The 16,432-nt window shown below is 38.9% G+C and overlaps 1 protein-coding gene and 1 long non-coding RNA gene across 2 annotated transcripts; one reads left to right on the forward strand and one right to left on the reverse strand.

Moving 5' to 3' along the window:
• Window positions 1-1,883: 1,883 nt before the first annotated feature.
• LOC6591693 lies at window positions 1,884-8,614 on the reverse strand. Its single transcript, XM_026988942.1, has 5 exons — window positions 8,470-8,614; window positions 4,342-4,666; window positions 3,809-3,970; window positions 3,630-3,755; window positions 1,884-2,266 (listed from the first exon to the last, which is right to left on the reverse strand). The coding sequence occupies exons 1-5, from the start codon at window positions 8,603-8,605 to the stop codon at window positions 2,101-2,103; spliced, it is 915 nt and encodes a 304-aa protein (XP_026844743.1). The 5' UTR covers window positions 8,606-8,614; the 3' UTR covers window positions 1,884-2,100.
• Window positions 8,615-8,720: 106 nt separating this feature from the next.
• Window positions 8,721-9,461, forward strand: LOC113565791. The gene is made up of 3 exons (XR_003408794.1): window positions 8,721-8,822; window positions 8,905-9,072; window positions 9,155-9,461. It is a non-coding gene; the product is annotated as an uncharacterized LOC113565791 (long non-coding RNA).
• The last annotated feature ends 6,971 nt before the right edge of the window (window positions 9,462-16,432 follow it).

Consider the following 16,432-nt stretch of genomic DNA (forward strand, 5'->3'; position numbering starts at 1 on the left):
AAGCCATTGTATTGCTAAGTTCTGTACAATTGCAGCTACCCACTATGTATGTGTGTAGGCGCAATCTTAGAAGAGGTTCTGACTAAAGTGCGGAGAAGAGGACTCACGCGAACCTCGGAAGCAGTTTCATGAGCAAATAAATAAATCGAAGTGAAGGTGAAAAGCTTCAGAATGTGAAACAGGCAGGTAGGACCGGCAACCAAAGTGGCAGAGATGGTGCTGAAAAGAAAAAAACACCATACCGCCGAAACCCACAAAAGGGCATAATAAGGTAAGGTACAAAATTATAAGGAATTTTGAGCATTCGACAGGAAAGCCATATAGGAAAGGCAGGAAAGCCCATCGAGTGGGTTTTTTCCTTGAAGCACAAGAAAAACGTTAGGCGGTGCTGCAAACTGGAAAATCCGAATAGGTTGAACAGAATGACGGGGGCCTCAGAGCAAAATGTTTGGTCTCTAAGGACTAACCTTGGCATAGCGACATAATCTCGTAAACGTAGAGCGCCGGCTCCACATATATCACTATAATCATATATATACTAATAAAATCATACTCAAACAAAAGACATCTTATTAGATTAAGATATAAAATACATGAAAATCAGCATTTCCAAATAAACTGAGCTTTATTACCGATGCCAAGCAGTATTTATTTTATTTATATACAATAAATATATACATTTTACAGGGACTCGAAAACACTGTGCACAACGAAGAAATAATTTTGTAAAGGACTTGCTGATCCATATGTTTTGTTTGAAACCCCCCATCTGACCATAAGCTGTTCGCAGAGCTTATGAAAAATCGTTAATATGTAATCAAAGTATCTTTTGTCGATTGGTGAAACAAAATTAAAGTATCAACGTAGGCCTTTTGGGGTTCGTTTCGACGAAAAGCATCCGTGAAGAATATCCCACGCTGTACTGCCATTGATGGGACATTCCTCACCTTTCTAGCATCTTGGTTTTTCGGAGAGATGTTCACGGCGGTTTGGCGATTTTTAAGCAGAATGACGTAGATCTTGCATGCTTTTCGCTACAGTTTAAGCATGTGGGGGTTATCCTTGGTCATTGCGTTGCATCTGGGCGCATCTTCATACACTGCTCGCTTTAGACAATAGCTCTTCATGTGGTTGAATTCAAAGAATCGGATTAAGAGCTTCATTGTTGTTAGGGGCCTGGGCGAGGTCAATAAACCAGACGTTTTGGTAGGGTGGGTCCTGCCTGACTTCATCAGCGCTGACAGAAGGGCTCCTCCTGGACTTCGGGTTGTACAGGTTGACCACTCGATGTCCCAACTTCTCAAATGCCTGGTTGATGACAGACCCTGTCTGTCTGTCCGTTTGTCCGTCCGTCGTTGATCTAGCTCTTATAGTCTTTGAGCACTAGGCGCTGAAGGGGACGGACAGACGGACGGACGGACAGACAGACATGGCTCAATCGACTCAGCTATTGATGCTGATCAAGAATATATATACTTTATGGGGTCGGAAACGATTCCTTCTGGACGTTACACACATCCCCTTTTACCACAAATCTAATATACCCCAATACTCATTTTGAGTATCGGGTATAAAAATACAGGAATATAAGACGTGCAAGACATTACGAACTAAGCAAAACCAAGTTCTTCTCAACATGTTGGCAGCCACTGCAGATCAATATATTTCATCCATTAGATATGTGATCATCCCAAAATAAATCGGCAAGCAGTTATTCTTCAGAAATGATAAGTTTATTAGATATTCCTCCCACTAAACAGGAAGTGGAGGATTATTTTACAGAAACAAAGAAAAATTAGAGCAGATTTAAAATGAAAAAAATTTTTATTACAATTTTTTTTTTAAATTAGGTTAAGTTGAAAATTAAATAAATAATATTTCAAAGTAAAAAACCCCATTTAAAGTACCTTATCGATAAAAAAAGATCAGAAGCAAGCTGAAATGGCTGCCCCGTTGTGCGTCGTAGGAGCCACGGCGCCCTCCATAGACTCCTCAAGGGCAAAGATGGTCAGGCCAGCGCCTCGTGCGCTCCAGTCCCCACACACAACTTCTCCGTGGCCGTCCATGCTGGTCCTTTTTTTGATTTTGACTGATTTTTCTTTATTTTATTTTATCATTTGTTTCTATCGTTTCTCGGCTTATTCTTTTTGATATATGTTTTGCTAAATATATTAAGATAACAAAGCTAGACAATCCAAAAGCCACCAAGAGAAAAACGTTGTCAGCATTCACAACATTTTGAAGGCGATCAAAGAATAGTGAGCTTCTGAAAAAAAAGACAAAAAATTTGTATTGTCAGAAGTAATTATTCAATTCGAGATACCTAAAGGTAAACCAGATCAAAAGATTCGATCTTATCATAAGTAAAATTATTGTATATCGTGATGTTTAATAGTAGTGGAAAAGGTTCGCCCGGGCCCATGGTTCGGTTGTGGCCACCCCTACTTAAATTTTTACAGAAAGGACATATATCAAATCTGATAATTGTCCGGTGTGTACATATTATCAATACACATTGTTTGATTTAAATAGCCACTTTACTAAATACTTAATAACATTTTTATAGTCCACAGAATCAATTTAGTTTTTTTACAAGTTGTTAGTACTAGTAAGGGTCTGTAGCATAACATAGATAATGTTAGTATAATGTCCATTTGGTCACAAGTTATGAGTTAAAAACAAAGCTGTGGCCACATCCGAAGCACTTTCCCTAATGTTTTTATACCCGATACTCAAATGAGTATCGCAGCATATCCTTTCATTTACTTTGATCTTTTATAAAAAGCATAAGTTCACTTTTTCGGTATTTTTTCATATAATTTCTATTTTTATAGTAATGTTTTAGTTCCTATATTCTTTCTCCTATAAGAAAGATAATTATAAATAAATGTTTTTCCTCAATATCAGTAACGCAATATATTTTAAAATGTATTAAGCCAAGAAATTAAGGCTTAAATTACATTTTCAAAAACAAAAAATTATATTTGGGTAAAGCTATAACCATTTCAAAACGACAATGCGCAATATTTATCAGAAATTTGTATGCAAATATGGCCTCAACTTTCGCTGAAATCTAAGTTTGAATTTATCGCCGCGAAAACCACTTAAATGTTTGTCCCTGCGACTACCTGGCTTTTTTGCAAAAGTCTGGAAAACGAATAGTTGCCCAAAATCTTTCTTAGGACCACTTATAGGTCTACTTTATAATAGAAAACCAATCTTAGAAATCCGTCTTATTTTGGCCCCTTTAACCACTTGCAATATTTCCGATTATCCCCTTTAACATCTTTTAGATGACCATATGTAATATTTGATTTTGGCCATTCCAACATAAGAATACGTACTGCGTACCGCACAAAGTCAAACTTTGTTAACAGTATGGCAGTTATTTTGTCATTCGATTTGAACTAAATTTGGATGTAAAGAGGTCTTGAAATAAAATTGTATTTTTAACAAAGAGGTCTTGAAATAAAATTTCTATTAGTTTTCATTGACATAAGAAATAGATAAACATGCCTGACTTTATAGTCGACCAAAAGGACTCTATGTATGTGTGTAAAATGTACATAAATATATTATTTGTTATTTTAAAGAAGTAATATAACAAAAAAAAATAGTTTATAACTCACATCACACTAGGTGGTTCTGGCACCATTTCGGAAGGGCTTTCTAAATAACTCAATTCTGCAAATTTAATAAAGTCTTCTGGACGATACGTTTTGGCTATATAACGATACACTTTTCCTTGACGTATGCTGAAAGATTTTTATTATTATATTTTTCAAAAAATTTTATGAATTTTACTTACAAAATGAATTCTGGAGAACCCAATATTCCCAGTCTTCTTGCTGTGGAAATTCCAGTCTCCAATCTATTCATTCGAGCGATATTCAACTTCTGCCTGAGCTTTCCACCTACAGATTCCCAAATAGCATACAAGCGTTGGCAGAGAACACAATCAGCGGAATAGCTATGGATGTATATGAACTTTATTTATAGTCATGTTTACTGCATAAAAACTTATTTCGATTCTTCTAAAAGATCTACACTATTGCGGTTCAGCTTCGGCGTGCCGATAGTCTCGAAGAAGCAGTCGTCAAACAATATGGACAGACGGACGGACAGACAGACATGGCTATATCAATTAGGCTACTTATGCTGATCAAAAATATATTTACATTATGGGTTCAGAAAAGTTTCTTTCTGCGTGTTACACACATCATCATCTTTCATAAATCTAATATACCCCTATACTCTTTGAGTATCGGTTATAAAAAGGGTCACTTTGCTGACAAAATAACAATATTTACAAGCATATACAAATTCATAAATCATGCTTACAAAAAAATAAACCAATCTCCCGTCGTGGCACCAGAAGAAGCTTGGGTAAGATGCTCAAAATTTTCATCAGATAACTCTTTAACTGCTGGTTCCTTATTGTCATTAAAGAATTCAACAATTTGGTCTTCAATAATGTTTCCGTGGTAAAGAATCGGAATTCCATGCCTATAATATACAAGAGCCGGTTCCTTGGTGGGGTCGTATATTCCAACTAAATTACTTTCATGGGCCTGAACAACCATTGCTCCCAAAGTCTCCTTTAAATCATTTTGTATTAAGGATACAGTAGTTTCATACTCCAAACACACTTCGCAGTTATTTTTGCCTAGAATAGAGAATAAACCATGTACATTTTCTCAAAGACTTGACAGTTTTTGTTGGAAGCTGCCGAGCTTTTTCGGCAACTCTGACTCCACATTTACAAATTAAAAAGTGCTCCGTTGTTAAGGTTACCATTTACGTTTCGTTATTGGTTGTGTGTTTTTGTAGAAGCCGCGGCCGTGAACTTAGCTTTTAGGTGTTAGGTGCCTTCGCTGACGATGATCGACCGCCTGCTTGAAGTCTTTCGCTACTGAAGGGTCGAAGCAGTGGACTATAAGTAGTAAGAACGTTACATATGTGTGTGCGTGTATGCACTGAGAGTGTACATTGGATGAGCGCGATAATCGAAAATTAAGAGAGAAGTTCTTGACGTTACTTAAGAGCTATAACCGGCTGCTGCTTCGAACAATTATATGTTTTATGTTTTTTATATATGTTTTTTTATGAATACATGGTGACCCCGACGTGATCTAAAACTGCTTAATAGCGTTCCGTTTAAAAAACTTATTAATTATACAATATTTTGTTTTTGGGTAGTTTTAACAGCCAACAAATATATTTTGGTGCACGTTAATAAACAGTTTAAGGTGCAAATTCAGTGAGAGTGCGGCTGTGTGTATTTATATACATATTCCGGTACTTTAAGCGTTAAAGTACAAATGTTTACAAATTAAACACCGCGGAAGTCGAGGTGCTCCTTGATATAGTGGCAGAAATTCGAAAGGAATTCAATAAGGCTGCGCGAAAACTTCGATACTCTTTTCAAATCATTGAAAGCTGAGTTGCTGGCTGCTGTTGAAGTATGCCAGTCACACGCCGCTGCCCATTTTGCGACTTTGCCAAACCATTCCAGACATAGTACATTCATCAATGCTCACAAGCAGCGACTTTCTGAGCTAAAGGTGCCTAAGTTTTCTGTTGGATACGTTGAGTTTTCGGATTTTATGGCAATGTTTAAATAGGTGATTGAAGCGGATGCGGATCCAGGACTCACCGTTTCTGATATTCGGCAAGGAACGCATCTTCTAATTGGTGGATGGACATAAAGGAGATTCGGCGCAATGGTCATGTCATGAAATCCAGTTCTATTAGTTCGCTCAACCCGTGCATCGATCATTCTGGACTACTTAGAATTGGAGGTCGTCTTGGCAACTCATCGCTAGGATTTGACGCTCAGCACCCGCTCATTCTGCCAAAGGGACATTCCATTACCTTTGCGCTGATAAGATATTATCACGAAAGAAACTTCCATGCCGGACCTCGCGCCTTGCTATCCAAAATTCGGCTGGAATATTGGCCAATTGGAGGTATTTAAGCAGTGTCAAGGGTCGTCAGCAAGTGTGTGAGATGCTTTAGGACTAGGCCGCGCATGGTTGAAGATATCATGGGAGACCTATCTAAGGAACGTTTGGAAGGATCTCGAGCTTTGGAAGGCACTGGAGTAGATTACTGTGGACCTTTTTTCTACCGATCCGAAATCCGCACGAGGCCTCCGATCAAGTGCTACATAAGCGTATTCATCTGCTTCACTTCGGCTATACACACGGAGCTCGTGGCTGACTCGATCGACTGGCGTTTCATCCCACCACGCTCTCCGCAATTTGGCGGGTTGTGGGAAACGGCCATGAAGACAAAATATCACCTGTACCGCTCAGTTGGACCATCTGTGCTTAGCTTCCACGAGCTGCGCACTCTGATCTGTCAGATCCGCCTGCGCCTAAGCCGCCTACGTTTTGCAACCGTTGACCTTCTGCAGAGCTGCTGCGCTCTCTGCCGCCGCAATTTCGTCAATTACCTTGATCTGCCGCCGCCACTTCGGCAATCACTTTGATTTGCTAACCCCTCTGCGCATTGGTTGCACATCGACCTCTCATAAAATTTATCTGGCGATAGCAAGCAATCGGCTTCCGCTAAGCCACCAAGATTAAATACGAATTATAAAGTTTAACCCAAATTCTCTTTTCATTTTGAAACACATAGGTGCCAAAAAAGCTTGGCATCTCAAACAGCAACTATGTGAATTATCTTGGATTACATCTTGATTGCAGACTTACATGAAAAAATCACAATAAGGCCAAACGGCAGGAACTTAAATTAAAATAACAACGAATGTCCTGGCTGATAGGCCAAAATCCCAAACTAACCTGGAAAGCAAAGTTCGTCTCTGTAAAGCCTTACTACTCCTGTGTTAAAATATTCAATACAGCTGTGGTGTACGGCTAGCAACTCGAATATTGAAATTCTTCAGCGCTAACAGCCCTTTCTACGTTTATAATGAACCATACACAAAGATCTAAAATTTCCTAATAGACTTCGAAACCACGAAAATGAAATATTCTTATATCAAACAGCGTATAGTCTTGCAGTAAATTTCGCGTTAACATTTCTCTGACCGAAAATGTGTCTGAAAACGATAAATTGATTTTCTCAAGGGCTAGTACGAGAGTTAACTCTTAACTGGCTGCCGGTGAAGAATTTATTGGCTCTATTGACAGCTGATTTAAGAAAGCCAGTGCGATAACTTTCCAGCTTCTTGGCAACAAATTCACTTCGGGACTTTCTTTTTAAATCGACGAACTTGTCCCTGAGCGTTTTCATTGGACCTAGTAGGGCTCATAGGGCCTAGTCGCATGCATGCATTTTATAAGCGATGATTTTCGCGGAAAAATCATGCATTTTATAAGCCATGATTTAATGTCCTCTTAGGATGTACCCGACCCATTAGGTTCGGTTTTTTGTTGATTTAATAATAAAAAATATGTATTGTAATTTCTATAAAATACTATTCATTTGGACGCAATTATATGAAAAGAAAGTTCGAAAAGATCATGAAATTTTTAAATTTGAAAAAAAAAACAAGCGCCAATATATTAACTTGCTCGACTCAAGCCTCGCATATAAGCGTTCTTTCCTGTTTTTTGCTGTTGGACTGCTCAGAAATTAAAAGTTCGAAAATATAATTCGCTTAATTCTATTCTATTTCTTTAATCTTTAGAAACATAAGAGCATGAGCATTAAAAGACTAAAGAAATATTGAGTAGTGTGAATGCGGTTAAATCCAGTTTTTATTTTTCTCCAAATTTAACATTTTATAAAATTGATATTTTCATTTTTTATTATTTACCACGCACACTACAAATATTTAAATTTACACACTGCACTTCCTTGATAAGAATACATAAATAATATAAATATTTTTCACTATATTACTGAAGTTTCGTTTCTCACTCTTTTGCGCACAATTTTAATAATGTAATATGATAAATATGAACAGTTCTGTGGACGCACGCGCAAAAATTTAAAAAAAATTCCAAATTTAATTCTACTGCGCACGATCAGCAGAGCCGAATTCTGTTGCGAAACGCGCGGAAATGAAAGAACCGAAGAGAAACAAATACATACATACATATGTAGGTAGGTTTGGCCAGCGCATGGGCCGGTGTCATAGCTCATTTCGCTCTGACTTACGTTTTAAACCTACATATGTATGTATGTTGTTGATTTATACGGGTTACAGTATTTATTCGAATATATGTATTACGAAATTGTTCCAAATGGAATTCTTCTTTGTGAATAAACGCTTCAAATTATAAATAAAATCATAGTACGTTGGTTGAAAATATAGGCAATTATTTTCCCGTAAGCTTAAATTTCAACATAATGTTTAAATAATTAATTCATTTGGAATAATAGTATCATATGTATGTACATATATAAATATTTAGGTGCAAGATCTCGATTGTTAAGTAGGCTATTCATGTGCGCATACATATGTAAGTATACAGGCAGAGGTGTTTTTGTACATACTAAATAAAACCACAACGTTGTGTTCGACATTTAAAAGATGAATCAAGTCAGAATCGTCAACACGACGCAATTCGGAGCAATTAAAACTTCTTAGGCTTATGCCTATAACAATTAAAAGTATCAGTAACATTTCCATTTCTAAAACGAATGGACTGCAGATCGTCTGCTTATCGATAACATATACTCTCAGACTCAGCAATATCACTAACCATACAGTATATATGTATGTACATAGATGTGCCAGATCATACTACGAAAGCTTCACACACACGGGTTTTGGTCTGGGCACCCCAGAGACTTCGGCTCTGGCGTTTCGGTACTGACGCGTCATCAGAGGGAACATCTTTGCATGTGTTAGTACGCACGCAATATATATTTGGTACCAAACATATGTTTCGACAAAAATATGTGATTGTATGGTTTTTTCTTTTTCAGATTTGTTCCCAGCAGTACTGGGAACTAGTTCGGAGGTGGTGATATCACCACTCCCTAACAGACCACGGGTACATTCTTTACTAACCCTTAACAATGCTTTTCATCATTTCCATTTTTACCCGCGAGTTTCCAACCCAGCTTGTAGCTACTGAAATGGGTACCCATCTGGTGGGTAGTGAAATGGGAACCCGTCTATGCTTGTGGATAGATATGCTTATTTCATTTTGATTTTTTAATTTTCTTAATTTAGTTATTGTTGTTCGCGGTGGTACTAATTTGGAAGAAGCGTTATTATGCAGCTGAAGGACTTTTAAAAGCCTTTTTAGCCTTATGTCATCTATAAATATAAATTACAGATATAATGTGCATACAAAAACAAAAAAATGTACTTCCAAGTAACACCCCATACAAATTCCTTAAATTTTTAAATGCCGATTTGATTTGGACTCCTTCGCCGTTATATTGCATAACGACGGCATTCTCCAAAATGTTAAAATTAAAATATTAAAAAAAAAATGTTAAATCCCGCTGCGCTGTAAATCAACTTTTATGGCATCAATCTGTAAAAAGAACATTATTCAAAAATATGCAATAAAATTGTAATTTCAAATATATTTACGTATTAGTGCTGTTTATTTCCATTCTCAGCTCTATTAGTCAATTAATTATTAGTTAATACAGGGAAACAATTGGCGACTATGTGCCCCTGTGCCTGCTGCCTCACTAGACTCTTCAACGTAACAGCTTGCTCTGCAGGCATTTCTTCGATAGATGTATTATGTTGGATTATAAGCCAACTAGCCTCTAATATAAACCTCTACTAGGATTCATTTGGAGATCTTGTCAGTCCTTAACGTTACCTTAGAAGCTCGAAGTTTTGTATTTATGAGTTATATATTTTTTAAAGATCTTACTACACAAATAAATTTACAATACTTTAAAAGCTTAATTATATTTTAACAATCTTAACCTAAACATAAATAAACAAATCTTTAAAACTTAAAAAATATGAATTGCAATTTCAAACATTTATTTTATGATTTTTATAAATCTATAGATTTCTTTATTCAAAATTACGTAGAGAATAAATAAGAAAATCGTTTAGATTTTCAATTCGTTGTTCTAATTTATCTGGAAAAAATATTTGTTTTTGATTTGTAGTATCTTTATACATACATATATACATTTCCTTACCTTTGTCTGTTAGCAAATATGTTCTGTCTGTTCCCTCACTTACGGCAGTCATTTCATCTTTAAAAATATTTTTTAGCTTTGGTAATACCAAAAGTAAAAAAATCAACACGATAAATTTAATAGTTTTTTTTAAAATCAAAATCTTTAATAATATTTTTCCGAGCGTATAAAGGTTTATTTTGGATTTCAGTTTTTCCAAAAGCCAAGAGTTTTGTGAATGGTATGGAATTTGAGCTGATGGCCCCCCTGACGGATAGTAGTGCGGTCTAGACCCGTACCACGGATGAAAACCTGAAGGTTCATACCCATACTCCGTAGCAAGTGGCGAAGTAGCCGGGGGTACATAGTGGCTGTTTGTTGGTGAATTATATTGATACCCTCCGTCGGTATTATCTAAGAAACAAAACTATACAATTAGTTAAAGCAAACATATGAGCAGTGTCTTCAATTGTCTTGTGTAAAGAAGGTACAGGTGAAATTGCACAATCTTTAATAGATTGTGGGACAAAAATATTTGTGAATAACATTAAAAAAAATTCGATAGAAACGCAAATTTCAATATATAATTTTTGGGCCAAAATTATTTAGAAAATTGGCCTTGATACCACAGGTTTATTGGCTGTTTCATAGTGTAATATGTGATTAAGTAATTTAATTCTATTTTGAAATATTTACTAATTGACCAGTTACCATTAAGCAGACGTACGGACATGCATAATAATCCTAATAATCCTTGCATATCCATTTCTTTGGCTGCTTAATGAAGTTAACTGACTATTTACATATATGTATCTCTATAATCTATACTGACATATTTTATTATTATTATTTTTATACCCGATACTCAAAATGAGTATTGGGGTATATTAGATTTGTGGTAAAAGTGGATATGCGTAACGTCCAGAAGGAATCGTTTCCGACCCCATAAAGTATATATATTCTTGATCAGCATCAATAGCCGAGTCGATTGAGCCCTGTCTGTCTGTCCGTCTGTCCGTCCCTATCAGCGACTAGTGCTCAAAGACTCTAAGAGCTAGAGCAACGACATTTTATATCCGGACTTCTGTGAGATGTCACTGCTACAAAAATATTTCAAAACTTTACCCCGTCCACTTCCGACTCCACAAAGGGTAAAAATCTGTGGCATCCACAATTTCAAAGATACAAGAAAACTGAAAACGCAGAATCGTAGGGGATGACTATATGTTCTAGAGAGTAAAATCTGAACCAGATCGTATAATTATTCATTTTGAAAACGAATAAATCTTGAGGAATGTGAAAACGGGAGCCCCAATTTATGTGTATTCAAAAGTAAATCGGAAAACTTTTGTTAATGTGAAAAACGGAGCCTGGCTGAATATAATATTTTTGGTGAGAGCGACTCTATACTGATACTTTTTAACGAAATACGGTCAGAACGGTTTGATAATTTTAATTATTTACAATTATATTATATTTACAGTAGTAAATAAATTTTACACTGAAATTGTTGTATACTTTTATTCGTAGATTTACTTTCGGATGTATTTTGGGAAATTTGTATTTATATTTTGTAAAATCAATAAAAACAGTATACATAATTTGTATTATCATCTTATTTTCTTCAAATAAATTCAAGTAAAATTACGCACCGAACTCCTTTGAATGTACATTTTTAAAACCGTTCACGATGCTTTCCTTTACACAAAATGACACATTAACTAACGAAGCGCACATTAAGACTATGAACAAGATGTTACACATGGTTTCGACGAATGAATGAATTGAGCCGTTCCCAAAAATCAAATAAACCGTTTTCTCGTCTACCGTCTTTTTATAAATTTCGACCTTTCAGAAACTTTTTAAAATGAAAAAAAAACAATGAGGAAAACCAATTTTATGCAACGAAGATTCAATACCCTAGATGCTTGACAACTTTTTCAACCACTTTCTTTTAACTTTATGATGTTAACCATCCAGTCCATTTGCACACATGAAAATAATACTATTTCTTGTTTATAGAGTTTTTAACTAACTCAGTAAGAACCAGGGTGATCTTCAGAAATAACTATATCGATTCGGCTTTACGGGAGTTTAATTATTATATTTATAGGATGTATTCGTACCATATTTTGGATATTGCAAACACCTTCCAAAAATTAGAATACCCTGGTTGGTATAGGTATAAGCACCGTCTGTGTAACTGTCAGTTTTACTTTTCTCTATAAGGTTGCCCCTATCAAACGCTGAATCAGTTGTGTATTCTTGTGGCGAACACCGCTGGCGTCACAAGGCTTTTTAGTATTCATGCTGCGTGCAAGTACTTGGATTTTGTCCGAGATATCGGAAAAAGAAGTGTATAATTGAATTCGAAATAACTTTCTCAATTTTTCAGAACAAATTCCATTTAACATTTTTTATTAGTATTGAATATTTGTATACGTATTTTTATGCAAATATCATACCCAAAACATAAAATATGAAATTTACGGTAATCTGGATCGTTTCAAGAATTCTTTTTTTTTACATTAATTATATAATTTATTAAACTTGATAAAAATATATATGTACATTGTACATGTATATATGTAAATCGAGAAAATAATATGGAAATGCTCAGGCATGATCCGGCTTACACGTTTTTTTTTTTGCGGATTACGTTTCCAATCAAAACATTTCGTTTTCAGGTGCTCCCGGTTTCACAAATTTGTTTAATCGACATGATTAATTTTCTAATCGATTCTGGCAAACAAAAACGGCTAAGCGCGATTTAAAAAGAACAATACATCTTAGAAGCAACACCAGAGTATTTAACATGTCTGACGAACTGTGAGTAAAAGCAGGCATATTGCAAATTAAATTGCAAAAGGTTAACAAATTTAATTTTTGCACTTACACTTTGAGTTCAATGTGGCGGGAAACAGTTGTCCTTACCCAGATGTTCTCTTACGCGTACGTTACGAGCACAGTCTGTCCTGTTAAGAGCAACTTTGTGCTGTTATGCGCAAAAATGTAAGCCAATCGGGCTGCATCAGCTGTAAGAACGAAAACGAAAAGTGTTTTTGCCCTGACCAATTATTTCCAAGCCAAATTTGAGGTTGGGCTAAAAAAAAAACAATTTATAAAAAGGTGAAAGCAAAATTGTTCTGGTTATGGTGTCCAATTTTTGTAACTAGATCAATAAGTCATCCTTTTTTCCTATTACTTGTCATTTCAGCAAGGAAAATGTTTCTATTTTCAAAACAGAAATCTTGAAAACGGAAAACGGGAGCGTCAATAATGCGTTGTGCAAAAGTAATGCGAAAGTAAACCAGTGCTTGCCAGATTATAAAAATATAATTTTTTATACGTTTAGTTATGTGAAATAAATCACAACTAATGAGTTTTGATGGATTAATAATTTTTAAGATTTCGGCTTTCGTACAGAAAATGTATGGGTCAGTAATTCCATATTTCTAGCTACATTGTATACATATACATACATACATATGTATATAGTTAAATATCCGCAACTCGAGATTAGTTTACTCCTATGTTGTAGAAGGGAGTCTACGGAGGGCGCTGGTGTCCCTACAACGGGGCGGCTCACGGGGTGACGGGGACGGCGTACAGCTTGAGACGCTGGACTCGAAGGCGATGAGGTCGATGAGATGAGGTGGCGACGGTGCAGCCGAGGCTGAACGGGCTGGACGACGAGGGCGGCGACCGGCGTTGGCCGATGTATCTGGCGACTGTATTCCCGTGGCTGAGCGGGCTGGACCGCGAGACGCGGGTATGTGGAGTAGCGTGTGGTGTTCCACACCACACAACCTGCACAGCCCGCCACTGAGGCAGTCCTTCCCGGAAAGCTGGTGCGCCAGGCAATTTGCGCAGTATTTGTTTCTCAAGACGGTTTGGAGCCTCTACTCAGGGCGCAGGCGCAGAAACACGTGGGAGGTCCGTAGCGGATGCATTCCTGAGCAGACTCGGCAACGATAGATGGTTCTACCTTGAGGGTGCCGGTTCTCCCCGGTGCGGTTGGCGAGTTAGCGTGGGGCCATGTCTGGATGAGCTGGGGGAAGGAAGGTAGTCGAATAAGTATTAGTAACGAAACTTGGAGCTTTGCAAGAAACACTCACGTTATTGTTGGACGAGACTAGGGGGTTCTGATGGAGGAAAACGACCTTCACAACAGGTATTTTGAGGACGCTGCGGGCAGTAAGGATATCTACCACACGGACCCTATCGTCAGCGCTGGGATACACGTATTTGACTCTCCCGAGCCGCCATTCATTGGAGGGCAGATTGTCTTCTTTTATGTCGACCATATCGTCAATCTGGAGTGGGTGGCGTCGACGTCGGCGTCTGCCACTTAGTGCGCTTGAGGAGCTCTTTGAGGTATTCCTCTTCCCAACTAACAAAACTGTTGGGTGAGGGCCTTCAGATGCTGCCATCGGTTGATGATTGATTTGAGGTCACCATTTATTTCGGGTTCGACCGTAGACATCAAGGGTCCCCCGATGGGAAAGTAGCCGGGGGTAAGGGCCAGCAACTCAGTCGGATCTTCGGACATCGGCGAGAGCGGCGTGGAATTAAGGCATGCTTCGATCTTCGCGAGATTTCTCGGTCGTGAGATCCGTGAGAGGAGAGAGTGTGAAGTGTGAGCAAGTGCGGACGCGTTTCCTTGGTGCAGGGAAACGAAACCAGATGGGTAACTACAACAACACTGGTGTCCGTACATACCCAGGAGAATGACTAAGCATAGGAGTTGCCGCATCCACGAGCTCCAGAGGCCCTCGATGCAGAACGATGACCATGGCCAGGGGTGAGGGGTGAGAAATTTCCTCTCTGAGAGTGCCCTCTGCGCTCCCTCTATCTGTGCCTACTGTTTTCTTGTTGCATTTACAATTGGTGTAACTTAGGGCCGCTCTGCCGGCTCCACTCTCCCTGCAAATGCACTTGTCATGCCAGCTGATCCAGATATCTGTGTTAGGCAACAGTGTTAGGCAGTGTTAACAGTGTTAGGCAGCGGAGAAACCCTCAAGGTATCCCAGCAGCAACCCGACCAACAGATGGCGCCAGCAGACAGGACAGCTCAAAACAATGGCGCCCACCGGCAAGATGTGACAAAGAAGACGACGACCAGCACGCAAAACACTGACCCAGCGCAGAAGTGGAACGAGGTCTGAGGGCAGACAGCCCGGCCGGACGCGGTACTGGTGAAGTGCACCGAAGGAAAGTCATATGCCGACATCATGAAGGTGGTGAAGGCAGCGCCAACGCTCCAGGCTCTGAAGAGCAAGGTCCAGGCAATGAGGTATTGGAAGCAATTACAGCAGCGATCGACCTGGACTTGACCCAAGCAATAAATCCGAGGATGCGGACAGCGTATGGCGCCACGGATGTGGCTACACTAAAATTGGTGGCACAGATGCTCCTGGAGCTTGGCAAGGTGCGAATCGGCTGGGTGGTGTGCCGCATGCGACGACGGATCGCGCCAACACGCTGCTTCAAGTGTATGGCCTATGGCCAAACGGCAGCGAGGTGCAGAAGCCAACGTACAGTGGCGAAGGATACCTGCTTCAGGTGTGGTGGAGAGAGGCATGTACAAAACAAATGCACCAACCCCTCAAAGTGCCTACTGTGCGTGGGCAACAACGGAGACGCTCGCTCAACAGCCCACGCGGTCCTCAGCCGCAGCTGTCCCGAGTATAAGAAAGCCCTTTCCCAGCTGCTAGATGGTTAAGCTACTTCAGCTGAACCTCAACTACTGCCAAGCTGCCCAGGACTAACTAACGCAAACGGTTCTGGAGTAGCAGATCGATGTAGCGTTCCTCAGTGAGCCCTATAAGTAAAGAAGCGAAGCGATTCGGCACCAAAGCACAGACGGCGGTGCGGCAATCTGGAGCTGCCCAAACCAGGCCAGCTCACACATAGAGCAGCTAGTGTGGGTTATGTGAGAGCCAAACATACAGGGGGATTGGGGGTGATGACACGGCTGGATCGGGATTTGATGGCCTTGGTTTCCATAGTTATTACTTCTTCCGGAAAATGTAGGCAATGATCCATAGAATTGATATTGCTAGGACTGGTGCTGCACGGTGGTGAGATGGTGTTGCAGCTCGTGATGATTGATGGCTGATAGTTGCTGGCGTAGATCATCAAGTTCTTGAAGATAGTGTGATGTCTGATTCTTCAGTTGCCACATTGGTGGCGAGGGTAATGTCTCCGGTGGGCTCACGTCACCAAACCGAGTGTAGGTCGATTTTACTTCGCAGATTGTGATGCTGAAGGTGCTAATGATGCTTACTTCAGTATTGCGAGTAGTGCATTTAGGGGACATGGAGAGTAGACGAGTTCCTTCCAGTGTTATGGT

This window comes from Drosophila persimilis, unplaced genomic scaffold (assembly GCF_003286085.1).
Source record: "Drosophila persimilis strain 14011-0111.01,24,50 unplaced genomic scaffold, DperRS2 tig00000000-arrow-pilon, whole genome shotgun sequence".
NCBI classification, from domain to species: domain Eukaryota; kingdom Metazoa; phylum Arthropoda; class Insecta; order Diptera; family Drosophilidae; genus Drosophila; species Drosophila persimilis.

Excerpts from the sequence above, each read along its gene's own strand:
- LOC6591693 (XM_026988942.1), bottom strand. The coding sequence starts at position 8,605 with ATGGAAATGTTACTGATACTTTTAATTGTTATAGGCATAAGCCTAAGA. Across the intron at positions 4,667-8,469 it reads CAACGTTGTGGTTTTATTTA|GCAAAAATAACTGCGAAGTG; the intron begins GTATGTACAAAA and ends TCTCTATTCTAG. Across the intron at positions 3,756-3,808 it reads GGTTCTCCAGAATTCATTTT|CATACGTCAAGGAAAAGTGT; the intron begins GTAAGTAAAATT and ends AAAATCTTTCAG.